The sequence below is a fragment of the Ranitomeya variabilis genome, chromosome 4 (genome assembly GCF_051348905.1).
Source record: "Ranitomeya variabilis isolate aRanVar5 chromosome 4, aRanVar5.hap1, whole genome shotgun sequence".
In the NCBI taxonomy this organism is placed as follows: domain Eukaryota; kingdom Metazoa; phylum Chordata; class Amphibia; order Anura; family Dendrobatidae; genus Ranitomeya; species Ranitomeya variabilis.
In genome coordinates this window covers 457462694-457476944 of record NC_135235.1, presented here as the reverse complement: position 1 = coordinate 457476944, position 14251 = coordinate 457462694, and the positions used below count along the sequence as shown (strand labels likewise).

General features: G+C 38.3%; 1 protein-coding gene across 2 annotated transcripts in view; it reads right to left on the bottom strand.

Moving 5' to 3' along the window:
• BPIFB2 (BPI fold containing family B member 2) overlaps nt 1–14251 on the bottom strand; it is a 48995-nt gene that overhangs the window by 15382 nt on the left and 19362 nt on the right. For both annotated transcript variants that reach the window (XM_077251626.1, XM_077251627.1), the window contains exons 3-10: nt 12700–12850; nt 9810–9914; nt 8044–8193; nt 7214–7274; nt 6120–6180; nt 5912–6003; nt 4702–4887; nt 3817–3870 (exon numbers count right to left, since the gene is read on the bottom strand). In XM_077251626.1, the coding sequence (XP_077107741.1) occupies nt 3817–3870; nt 4702–4887; nt 5912–6003; nt 6120–6180; nt 7214–7274; nt 8044–8193; nt 9810–9914; nt 12700–12850 (860 nt within the window). The remainder of the gene's footprint in view (nt 1–3816; nt 3871–4701; nt 4888–5911; nt 6004–6119; nt 6181–7213; nt 7275–8043; nt 8194–9809; nt 9915–12699; nt 12851–14251) is intronic.

Genomic DNA, 14251 nt, shown 5'->3' with positions numbered 1-14251 from the left:
CAGTAACAATGCTTTCTGCCTAATGTTTTGGTCACTTTTGAATGTTGGTTGTGCTTTCACACTCGTGGTAGCATGAGACGGACTCTACAACCCACAAAAGTGGCTCAGGTAGTGCAGCTCATCCAGGATGGCACATCAATGCGAGCTGTGACAAGAAGCTTTGCTGTGTCTGTCAGCGTAGTGTCCAGAGGCTGGAGGCGCTACCAGGAGACAGGCCAGTACACCAGGAGATGTGGAGGGGGCCGTAGAAGGGCACTCAAACCATCCTCATGGATTCAGTTTCTAACCATTTGTGCAGACACATACACATTTGTGGCCTGCTGGAGGTCATTTTTGCAGGGCTCTGGCAGTGCTCCTCCTGTTCCTCTTTGCATAAAAGCTGAGGTAGTGGTCCTGCTGCTGTGTTGTTGCCCTCCTACAGCCTCCTCCATGTCTCCTGGTGTACTGGCCTGTCTCCTGGTAGCACCTCCAGCCTCTGGACACTACGCTGACAGACACAGCAAACCTTCTTGCCACATCTCGCATTGGTCCCCACCTGCAGAACCACTCCTTTATTGAGTGTGTCTTGATAATTGCCAATAATTTCCATCTGTTGTCTATTCCATTTGCACAACAGCATGTAAAATTGATTGTCAAACAGTGTTGCCTCCTAAGTGGACAGTTTGGTTTCACAGAAGTTTGATTTACTTGGAGTTATATTCCGTTGTTTAAGTGTTCCCTTCATTTTTTTGAGCAGTGTATATAAAAAGGACACTTAGAGCAGCACAAACAGACAAAAAGAAAGAAGAAAAATCAGGTGCAAAGCTCCCCCAGGCACAGACCAAACCTCAAATGTCGAAAACCAAAAATCATATCATGCTCAGTGAAAATAGAGCTACTTTTATTTAGCCAATCTCAGCGATGTTTCGGTCCATAAAGGTGTGAACCTTTTTCAAATTTTTGTATTTTTATTTTTCTTATTTTTACTTTACTTTGTTTTTGGTCAAAATGTCATTTTCCTATGAAAAACAGCCCCAGGCAGCCATGGGAAAATTCAATAGGTCCCCAGTTGCAGGGCCAGCTCCAGGTTTTCTTGGGCAAAAGAGTCTCAGTGGGCCACTTTAACACATACCACAATACATGGTGCACAGATACGGCAGAGAAATGTAGGTATAGTACAGTGCCAAAGATGTCAATTACTTTTTACATTACATGAGTGATATCTATTGTAAATTCTACAATAGCTCAGACAGTATATTCCCCCATACAGTATTATGGGCCACACATAGCACTCCATACAGAATAATGTGCCCCACATATTGTGCCATACAGTGTAATGGACCTCATATAATGCTCCATATATTGCTCTATACAGTATTATGGGCACCACATAGTGCTCCATACAACATAATGAGCCCCATATACTGCTCCATACAGAATAATGAGCACCATATATTGCTCTATACAGTATTATGGGCACCACATAGTGCTCCATACAGAATAATGAGCCCCATATACTGCTCCATACAGAATAATGAGCACCATATATTGCTCTATACAGTATTATGGGTACCACATAGTGCTCCATGCAGAATAATGAGCCCCATATACTGCTCCATACAGGCTAATGAGCTACATATACAGTATTGCTCCATACAGTATAGAGTTGGGCTCAAAAGTTTACATAACTGGCAGAATTTTTCCTTTCTTGGCCTTTTTTCAGAGAATATGAATGATAACACCAAAACTTTTTCTTCATTCATGGTTAGTGGTTGGGTGAAGCCATTTATTGTCAAACTGCTGTGTTTTCTCTTTTTAAATCATAATAACAACCCAAAACATCCAAATGAGCCTGATCAAAAGTTCACAGACCATAACATGCACAGAAGTTGGCACAAATGGGCTTGAATGGCTACTGAAGGTAACATCCTCATCTGTGACCTGCTTGCTCCATACAGTATAATGAGCCCCATATATTGCTCCATACATAATGTGTCCCATATAATGTTCCATACAATATATGACGGGCCCCATTTAATGCTCTGTACAGAATGGACTCCATATAATGCTCCAGTATATGATGAGCCACATATATAATGGGCCCCATATAAATCTCCATTCAGTATAGGATAGGCACCATACTGTATAATGAGCCCCATAAATTGCTTCATACAGTATAATGAGTCTCGTACAATGTTCCATACAGTATATGATGGCCCCCCTATAATGATCCATACAGAATAGGCCCTATATAATGATTCATATATAATGGGCCCATATAATTCTCCAGATTTAATGGGCCCCATATGATGCTCCATATATAATTGGCCCCATATGATGATCCAGTATATGATGCTTCAGTGTATAATGGGCAACATATTTAATGCTGCAGTGTATGATGAGCCCCATATAATGATCCATATATAATGTGCCCCATATATGCTGCTCCAGTGTATGATAGGCCATATATAATGCTCCAAATATAATGGGCCCCATATATGATGCTCCAGTGTATGATGGGCCCATATAATGCTCCATATATCTAAACATTAAAAAAAATTAAATGCTCACCTCTCTTTGCTGGCTGCTGCTCTGCTACAGACTCCTCAGCGTTGGCATCTTCCAGCACAGTAGTGACGTCATCATGCCCTCTGACCTGAATGTCACAGTCAGAGGACGCGGAAGATGCCGTTGAGGTGAAATAGGGAGAGGTAAGTAAGGTAAGTATCACAAGTGCTGGGGCCCTGATCAAGTGAACGGGCCCGCTCGCGGGCGCTGGCACTGGCACAGGCACTGGGACCCCATAGTGCGCCAGTGTCCCCGATGTCGAGTGCCCCCCCGCCTGCTCAGGGCCCCAGCACTTGTCCGAGTGTGCCGGATGCTGATGCCGGCCCTGCCCAGTTGCCATGGCAGGCCATTGATACTCTGACATTGCATTATAGGATCCAATGAGAGCTGATGCATGTATCGCACTATTTAAATACCAATATCTGTGATTGACAATTTATATGGTTGAACAGCAGTGATCAGAGCAAGCTACAGTTGGTTCTAATAAAGGAAGGAGCCATCTGCAGTATGTAACACAGTCAGCATCTCCAAGATAGGGCATGGACCCCGCTCTGAGCGCATTTCAGACATATCACATGTCAAGAAGGGGTTAAGCATTATGTAGGTGTTTTTAAAATGCACAGATATGCCAGGGTACTCCAGTGTAAAAGTTATTTTTGTAGCCACTTTCCACACAAGTAAATGATGATTCTGAACAGAAGACCACTTAGAAGATTTATAAATGGGTTTACTAAAGCATATAATCCCTTTAAGCAAGCCTAACCAGAAATCAAGTAAAATGTCTTTAAAACAGGGATTCACAAGATTATAAATGACTTTTTTAAAGTGAATAAAGTTTTGACATTTGTAAATACATAGCTTTGACCTTAGGCGATGCTCACATGTGCAGTAATCATCAGAATGGATCCAGTAGAAAAAAGTTATGCATACACAACTTTTTTTTGTCTGGCTAAAAGAAACTGATTTCAACTGGATCTGTTTTTTTTAACATTGAATTCTATAGAAAACTGATCAGTTAAATAGCCATCCATTTTGTTTCATTCGAAACTGATCCAGTAAGCAAAAAAAAACATGTGAACATAGCCTTACTCCATTCTTATTGATATTTAACGTCTGTATTTTAAATCATCTTCTAGAAGCGGCGGATTGCTTTCACACAAACATTTAATTCTATGTTATCACGTTGTTGAGAATTCAGGAAGCCAACGGTAATGTAAAAAAAATAATATTCATAATAAATATATATGTATATCTGCATAATAAATATACCTGAGAGATATAAGATCCCAGGACAGATGTTTTCATGTAGCTACCGACCATCGCCTACAGAAAAAGAAACCAAAATGATTATTGGGTCAAGGCACAGGTAACTTACAAGACATTATATCAATTCAATCAAAATGTATGTTAAATAAATAAAAATAAGCCTTTCTCAAGGCTTGAGAAAGCATTGTATATCCGAAATGTCGCCACGTCATAGGGCATTAAAGATCACCTTTTTCGGATTCTTGTACCGTTTCCTCTTTTTTACTATTATCATAAGGAGCCTCTTGATTGCTGGTTGGGGATGCTTGCACACTGTTATGGTTTTTTCTGGTGCTGTTCCAATTTTTTCAACTATATATATACTGTATATATATATATATATATATATATAGTTTCTAATTACAATATCTGGCCAGAGATTTATGCAGTCACTATCATAGGGCTACTACAATAAAAGTTAACATTCCTGTTACAAAGCTAAAGGCAATTTGTAACACAAGATACACCAGCGACCAAATGCAAAGGGGTCAGCTCAGGTCCACCTTCCTTTTCCCCTCTCGTGGGTTAATTATTCAGTAGATCATGACTAGTCAGTTCATACTTGTAACTTGTTACTATACAATTTAGCCTATATGATAATTCATCTGAAAATATTTTAGCAGTCTTGTAAGTGATTGCATCAAAATTTAGGAACAAAGGTAGGGAAAGTCAATAATATGAAAAGTGTAAAGAACTATATGTGTGACCATCCCCTCCTTACCCCAACCATTTTTGTTGGAACTGAGTTATTAAGCACGTCTTAACTTAAAGTATTTTTAAGCTGTACAGTATGTCCCATACATAAAACAGATTTAGGTAACTGATTTAAAGATTTTTATCAGCACGTACTGAGGCAGATGAGATTTCGAAATTGAATACTTCTGAGGTCTGAAATGCGGTAAACATAGACATGAAGAAGTCTTGTGAAAAGCCCATGTTGACCATTGAGTTCTGGTCTCCAGCTCCAGGTGGCAGTGTGAATTTACTCTCTCCGGTTGGGAGGTCAACAACTTTCTCATGCACGGTGTATTCCACCTAATCAAACCACAAATGAATATACAGATGAAGAAATTACATTATATTTATATTTTCTTTATCTTAGGTTTTTATGTTATCTTATATATTATATTACTGAATGTATTGACCATGGTTGGATTGGTCTACCAGATGATTCCCATTTGGGCCTAGGTTCCTACAGAGTAACGTACTGTAAAGGTTCAGCAGAAGACAACCCGACTGCGAGCTAACTCTGGAGCAAACCATTTGCCACTAGAGTATATTTTTACCAGTATAATTGCTGATAACCTATTAGGCCATAATTTATGATTTGTGCACAATATATTTATGAAGCAATACAAGCAGCTTCATAGTGATTCCTAAAATCATTACTTTGGTGGGCCCTAAAAAAGGACCCTAATCCAACATGGCATAGGAAGATAAATTCTGGTTGTCATAAGGTGATCTACTGGATTCTGTGCATTTTGGGGTTATTGCTTGTGTCAATTCTAGCTTCAGTGATGACTGTATGATTGTGAGATCGCCAGTGCTGTAGGAAGGAGATATGCTCCCTTAGATGACATTTTCCTTTGTTAATTAGAGCATGGACATATCACCCTATTACTATTACAATAGTATATGGTTTTGTTGTTTTGACTCAATATTGAATTGATAATAATTTTGGAAATATATTATTGGATTAGAATGACATAAAGGCATAAAAAACGTGCAGGCATTAGAGCCATCCATTCCATGTGTTTACATCAGCAGCACTATAAGCGTGTAATATATGACCCCTGCATTGTTGGGTGCCATACGTGATGATGCCAAGGCTGTGGATAATAATCCGCTATTGTGGTGACTTGCTCTTGTACAACACTTCATTGTGCTGCTGATGGAAACAAGACCTGGTGGGAAACGGTGACAGAAATTACATGGGATTTTGTAATAGGACGTATGCTACATTCTGTTGCTTTTAGCCAATTGGAGCAAGTAGGAACAAATCAAAAATTGGCAAAAATTTAAATCACATTATATCTTGTGAAGTAACACATCACCTTACATTCATATCCATGTCCATGTAGTCATTGTTCACTACAGGTGGGGTGGGCATCACGTATTGCATGCCAAGGTCATTGCCAATAGTCTTTGCACCTTAAAAGATAGGATACAAGGGCAATGTATGAGTCAGCCAAGTGGGGATGCAGTTTTCGCATTGGTGGTTTAATACAATCGTTTTGTACTGTTCCCTCCCATACTGTGCTACTCACCTACAAGCAGCCCAAGATCGGCATTCAAGCCCAGGAATACATTTGAAACGGATAAACAAAGCTGTACAGAAATAAAAGGAAATACATGTTTATCGTGTCCTAGGTAAAATGGCTGGATTAGTTACTAAATAAATGTAGATCATAATTTTATAACTCTACATATTCTGCTTTGCAGTTTGTTAAAGAGAATGGGGCTGATTCAATAATGCTTTTACGCCAGAAAACTGAAAGGCCACAAAATTTATGGGCAACGCAGAGTAGGAGCTTGGGAGGAACCGGAATGGGACGTGGCCGCTCCCACCTATCCGATTCATTAAAAATGCCGGCATTTTGTATGACAAAAATAATATTCCAGTCTATCGTTTCTGGCGCATGGAAGCGCATTCCTCTCAAAAGATGCACAGAATTCATTGAATGGCTTTTGCCTCTTAATTAATTCAGCGCTTTGTACTCCAGCAAGACTGGCATAGCATGAACAAGCACTAGACCAGTCTTAATGAATTTTCCCCATTGTGTAAGAAGAAAATACCTATTTTATAATTTTTTTATGTATAACATGTTTTTAAATAATTTTTGCTGATTTTTTTATTTTTATTTTTATTGTCATTCTCTAAAAAATAATCCAGTACTGTAATCTTTCCCTTTTGACTAATAATTAGTAGGCATTTCCTGTTCTGTAGAGATCGTTTCTCAGTAGTCATCTCATTATCATGATAAGCAGATTTCAATAAAAGTTAACAACTATTCATAAAACGTATTTAATACCCAACCTTACCTTATCCCCTTCCCTGCACAGTGACCTCTGCGCAGAGCACAGAGCATGCTTAGAAAACTCTCCCATAGAATTCAATGAACATCTTCAGTGTATAGTTTCTTATGGTTTATGTGGCTGCTGTAAATTATATCTCTGAATGCTTTTAACAGTAGTTCAGGTAAGATGACAGTCACCATAATAATGTACAAGAAAATAGAAAAAAAACTACAATAAAAAAGTAGATGGTTTAAATTAGCAAAAAAATTGTGACTACATTCCTTTCGAAGACATGTAGATCTTTAAAGGCAAGAAATTAAAACAGACTGTAATCTGCACTTACCCTGTCACTTAGAATGGCTTGTATGTGTCCTTTAATTGTGTCAACTATTCCTGGAATTAAACTAGGGAAAAGAAAATTAATTAGTTAATTACCGTAAAGAAAATTATACACGTTGAAACAACATAGGTCCATCAAGTTCAACTTTACTGAATTAATTATAAATTATTTATCATTACTAGATTATTTATAACCCACAATGCCATTTTTATTGGAAAAGCATCTAACACTTTTTTTAAATGCTGTAACTGTAAAGAACCCTTTCCTATATAGATGCTGGTATCGCCTTTGCTCCATATGTAATCAATGTCCACTGTTCCTTTGCGAAGTCTGTGGAAGAAATAAATGATCTGCCAGTTCTTTCTATATATATATATATATGAATTCTATTTCTATATTCTGAAAGCAGGAAAAATAGAAAGCAGTATCTGACCTAGGTGGTTTACCACAGTGAGTGTCTGTATAAAGAGTGAGGTCGAGTGTTGGCGCTGGCGTTGGAGTTAGAAAGACAACCAGTGAGAGTGGATACATGGCAGATATTATTAGTGCAAACATCCACCCAGTTAATTAAAACTAAAATTTGCTTCTTTATTACTGGCTTAACTTTGGAACAGTGGGGAGTAAAGAAAAAGAAAAACTTATAGATTCATTGTAACAGCACCAATTGGAGAGGATACTCAGCTAAAATTAAAAAATCCAGTGAAAGGTCCTCGTTAAACAGCCTACATAGAAAATAAATATTCAGACTGCTCCTGTTCACCGACTCTACTGCCCTTATCTCACGTAGCCTCGAGAATTATGAACAATTTGTCTTAGGACTATGGTGTCTGTACCGTACTCCTCCGGTAGTGATCTGTATGCCTCCTAATAAAGACTTGCAAGCAGAAACTTCAAGAATAGGGAATCCTTTGGCTGTCCTCATGACCTTCAGTTCTGCCATCACTCCAGCTCCTGCTTTAATAGCAATTTCTCCAACAAGGATTCTGGTAAAATGAAAAAGGAAAGAACATAACTAAGAGTAGTACAATATTAGAAGTGATAATGTAACATATATATTTAGGTGGTTTGTATTTTTTATTGTAAACTTTTAGGTTTAGATGGCTGGCAGCTCAATGAATTTGTAAAATGCCTACAGTAGATGAGGTTTGTCACTGCACAGATGTGTCATGCCCATAGAGCATGCCCAACCTAATACCACACAAGAACTCAAATCAAGTCTAAGTCCCGCTTACCACGTACATATTATTAAGAGATGTAAGAGCTGTGATCGGAGCCAATCAGATGCCTCCACCTCAAATATTCCTCTAGAATTACATGAAGAGACAGAAGGAGTGGATGTGGCCTACATCTAAAGATCCATGGTTAGTTCCCCAAGACTCCAAGATGCTCCTTATCTATCTATGTATGTATGTATGTATGTATGTGTGTGTGTGTATACATCATTTTATATATATATGCAACAAAAAAAAGGAAGCACACTGTAAAAATATAAAATAAAAGGGAACAAGCTTTTAATTTGCCATGTGTGCATAAAAAGCAACGTTTCAGCTCCAAAGAGCTTGACAAGGCACTGGACTGGAGAATCTTGACAGCACGCAGTGTGTGCACTGCGAGGACTCACAAGTCTGCAGTCAGTCATATAGAATGACTGCAGACTTGAGCCCTAAGGCAGGATAACCCCCTTAAATCTGATTTTGCAATTGAAATGGAAAATTTTTACTTAGAAACTATAAGGATTGTAAAATGTTATATTAAGAAGGCCTCTCTCCTGTACAGTAAAAATGTGAACAATCTGTGAATACACTTTAATCAAGTGCTCTGCTTGCTGAGATTGAATAGAAACATTTTTATTCTTCAGAAACTGAAAACCCATCTTGATTATGTTGTGTTCACTTCTCTTTATCTGTTGGAGGAATATGTGGGGAGTTTTTTTTAACACATACAACAAACTTCTAACACATTTATAGGCCTCCATGTGACCAGATTGTCCCAAAAGAGTATCCATTTCCATTTGCAAGGTTAGTATCCATTGGCTTACATCTTTTTTCAGTTTAATGGAAAGCACACTTTGCTTTGCAGAGGGACAACATAAAAGTGTATACATTTTTTTTTTAAAAAGTACTTTATAGGTTACCTGTCCCTGAACACTGGCATACATCACAGCTCTCCATTGAAGGTATTTATATCTTCTTCATAGGCTTAATCTAAAATGTGGACATAGTTTAGGTGCCCGTCTTATTACGGGAGACAACTCCATTGTATATACTGAGTGATTCGATACGACAATGTGGCCCTCAAATCAGAAAAGGTTATATTACATCCCTGATTAAAATGCAAATGTAATTTGTAATATTAAACACAAGGGGGCACCATTGCATTATATTTTTTACATGGAAACCTGGCTGTAATAGGCAGGGCCATTACCCTCCATATTTCTATTTCCTACAATGTAGTAGGACAGCCTTGGTTTTCATCTTCTTGGTGGTTCTGAGCAAGACAAAACATTTTGTATTTTCCTGCTTTCTTGGTGTATTACAGCATTGTATAAAACATCAACATGATTTTTTTCAATAATCAAACTTACACTGTAGCTACTTACAGTCTTGCACTGATGTGTAGATTAGTGTCTATGGAAACTTGTACTCCAGTACGTGGCAAAAACTTCACATTGATTTCAGGAAGCTGGACATTGTGTATTTTTATCCTGTATTTGTATGAGAAATTCAACAACGGATAAATCATAAAATGAATAATCATGCACTTTTTAAAGGCTTTTATAGATGCTATTCTTTTGTAAATCACAGCATGGAAACATATTATATGGTTGCAGTTTTACATCTAATGGAACTTTATGAGCAAAAAAGATACACAGTGTTATGCCCAGTAGAGGGTTAGTTTTATCTAGGTTGTATCTTTAAAGGGAACCTGTCATGTCCCCAAATACAATCAGCCTGCAGATATAAGGTAATCTGCAGAATGACAGCGTTGCAAAGATGTCCGTCCTCCTTACTGAAAGTGCGGCTACTGGTAGAAAATTAACTTTATTCCTTGAGGGAGCCGCCGGCTTTCAGTTATAAAGACACGCATGGACCAGCTACAATCACCACTCACAGCATGGTGAGCTGCGGCGGTCAGTATGCCACGGCACATCAACTCTGAAGCGCATCTGTGCAGAACGAGATGCCAATCAAAATACCTAGACGTGCTCACAGTCGCCAGTCACTGTGTACTGAGCAATGACTGTAGCTGATCAAGGCACATTTCAGGACATGACCTGTTCCCTTTAAGATCCAGTTGAACCAGGAACTACCAAAGGTGTCATTTGGACTCTAGTAATAAAGCCATTTTTTGACCATACCAATACCTCTCATACTGTATGGACCAGGAGTTTTTCCCAGTGGGAAGAATGGGTAAGTGAAATTCTAGGGTTGGACATCCCACTATAATTTGCGTTTTTTTAAGTCAGGGGTGGGGAACCTCAGGCCCCAAGCCTCGATGACCTTTTATCAAGCCCCCGAGCAGATTCTCAGGGACCGCATTCTTGGGCAGGGAGCTGTATTTTGATTACAACCAGCTCATTCATTTCTTCTTGCTCTGTTAGCACACACATGCAGTGTTCACTACTGAACACTGAAGGGCATGTAATGAAAGATTACGTCCTGAAACCATTGCCAGACTCGGGATGTACTTTGTGAGCGCAGTTTGTACGGCCCCCGAAGGATGGTATAAATATACATATGGCCCTTGGCAGAAAAAAAGATTCCCCACCCCTGCTTTAAGTTAACATGTGACATTCTCTTAGCTGTCTGCAAGACCAAAATGCTGGAGATCTTATAACGATGAAAAGCCAGACAAGGTATGGTCCTCCATTTTGCCACCTGGCAATGAGGTTGTTTTTTTTTTTAAGTGCTTGACGCCAAATCACGGATTTTAAAAAATCACGTTGGTAGTATCATAGTAACATAGTAACATAGTTATTAAGGTTGAAGGAAGACTTTAAGTCCATCCAGTTCAACCCATAACCTAACCTAACATGCCCTAACATGTTGATCCAGAGGAAGGCAAAAAAAAACCATGTGGCAAAGAGTAAGCTCCACATTGGGGAAAAAAATTCCTTCCCGACTCCACATACGGCAATCAGACTAGTTCCCTGGATCAACGCCCTATCAAGGAATCTAGTGTATATACCCTGTAACATTATAATTTTCAAGAAAGGCATCCAGTCCCCTCCTAAATTTTAGTAATGAATCACTCATTACATCATCATACAGCAGAGAGTTCCATAGTCTCACTGCTCTTACAGTAAAGAATCCGCGTCTGTTATTATGCTTAAACCTTCTTTCCTCCAGACGTAGAGGATGCCCCCTTGTCCCTGTCTCAGGTCTATGATTAAAAAGATCATCAGAAAGGTCTTTGTACTGTCCCCTCATATATTTATACATTAACATAAGATCACCCCTTAGCCTTCGTTTTTCCAAACTAAATAACCCCAAGTGTAATAACCTATATTGGTATTGCAGACCCCCCAGTCCTCTAATAACCTTGGTCGCTCTTTTCTGCACCCGCTCCAGTTCAGCTATGTCTTTCTTATACACCGGAGACCAGAACTGTGCACAGTATTCTAAGTCAACTTAAGTCCAAAGAGTATATACGGGCACTTCAACTAAATGCAACCACCGAATCCCACATCAATACATGTTAGGGACAAAGAAGAGATCCCACACTATATAAAATCAAATATTTTTTTATTGAAGCCAAAATAGGACAATAAACAACACAAATAATAAAAAAGCAAGATGCCGCCTAGGAGACGCCAGACTAATATCACAGAAAAAATTCCCCACACATAAATAGTAATTCAAAACAGACAAGTTGCCTAATTGCCAACCAATATTGGATATATTCATGAAGTCTGAATTGTATTTATACAAGATTTTATAGCAATAATCATTCAAAAGACAAAAGTCAAAAAACTAAAGTCAAAAAAACTTTTTCCACACCTTTTTACTCCAACCGGACATAACCCCAATATGTTCACATCCGTGATGTTAAATTATATATAGTGCATAATACCCAGGAAAAGGAGACCTGTCTTTATGAATCACTGCATGATCTCCACATTGTTCATGTGCCAATAGGCTTCCCCTGGTATTAGGAGGTTTATTAGGGACGGTACAAAATAGAGAATAAAGGTGGATATTTACCTGAAGGTCAATGACTGTACTTAATTCCTGCAGTACTCAGCATATCAATCTTACCATTAAATAGTAAACTTGCTAGTATTACTTCAGTGTATTGCTGTTATTGGTATTACATTAGCTAGTCATTTAAAGGTGATAGGATGAGTTTTGGTAATATAGTTTTGTAATCATAAGCATGACTATTTCTTTATAGCAATTACTTAGATTTAATGTACATTACATACATTATTCAATTTGTGTTGATATGTAATTATCTGGAGATATACAGTAAATACAAATAATACATACCCTACTAGGTTAAGGACATCGCCTACAAGTGATTGTCCAATGCCAAATAGCCCTCCATTTCCAAACAGTCCTGTCTCTTTCTTCTCTATAACTGATGGAATTGGTATGAGTCCAAATGCATTCTGGAAAGATCTTCTTTGGGTCTGACAAGCTGTAAACAAGAAAAAAAAAGGTTTAGTATACGCTAAAAACAATTAAATCAGAATAGTGTTAGTACAGATTTTTCTAACAAGTATATTTATCATCTATCCACAGGACCCCCTATTATTGCCAGGGGTCTGTCGCTGGGGATGAATCAATTGTAAGAATGGGTGTCCCTGAGACCCTTTTGGGGATGGTTTAGTAGTGTGCATGGGATCACACATTCATCACCTATCCTACAGATAACAGATAGGTATATTTAGTGGGAAAACTCCTTTAATTACATTAAGGGTCTGTCCATTATAGTCATGGTGAATTACAGCAATGGACTACCTATATTACATTTAAGAACTGATCCTTCAGACCTTTTAAGGATAGTCAAAAGAACAGCTATGAACAGTATCAGGATGACCAAAATCCTCATGAAGATCCCCACATCAGGTTCGCTATAAATGTTATCAATTAGAGTAGTGGGGTAAGAGAACAAACAAAAATGTTGATCACCAGCCTCATTAAACAGAAAAACAGGCCAGAAACAGTGTTAAACATGTCCATAGATTGTGTCAGTTATTATACCTTGGCCTCGTTTACTTCAGTAATATTAGATATAACACATGGATATATACCGGTGTTTTTGGAGAGAAGCAGGCATGTTTTTCTAATCCTGGACAGCCCTCTTTATCTTTATCAGCAGTAGATAACTTGGTAACCACTGTTAAAAGTGGATTTCCTCTACTTTAAAAATAATTCTCAAATAGCCCAGTGTGAGTTAATAAAAAAAAATATATATTCTAGTTTCCAAGATGGCTGTCACTCTTCTGCACTAGCTACTTTATCCCCTCATGGTCTGGGATCAACAGCTGGGGAACATCACGTGACCGCGTCAGCCAATCATAGGCCACTGAACAGCTGAAATCTTCTCATTCTCTCCAAACACAAAGACATTTCTCAGACAGAATGAGAACGTTACTTGGGATTGGGAAACATCCCAGAAAATTTTGAGATTCCCCTAAGAATTTGTAGTTTAGGAGTTTAACCCCTTCACCCCCAAGGGTGGTTTGCACGTTAATGACCGGGCCAATTTTTACAATTCTGACCACTGTCCCTTTATGAGGCTATAACTCTGGAACGCTTTGACGGATCTTGGCGATTCTGACACTGTTTTCTCGTGACATATTGTACTTCATGTTAGTGGTAATATTTATTCGATATAACTTGCGTTTATTTGTGAAAAAAATGGAAATTTGGCGAAAATTTTGAAAATTTTGCAATTTTCCAACTTTGAATTTTTATGCCCTTAAATCACAGACATATGTCACGCAAAATACTTAATAAGTAACATTTCCCACATGTCTACTTTACATCAGTACAATTTTGGAACCAAAATTTTTTTTTGTGACGGAGTTATAAG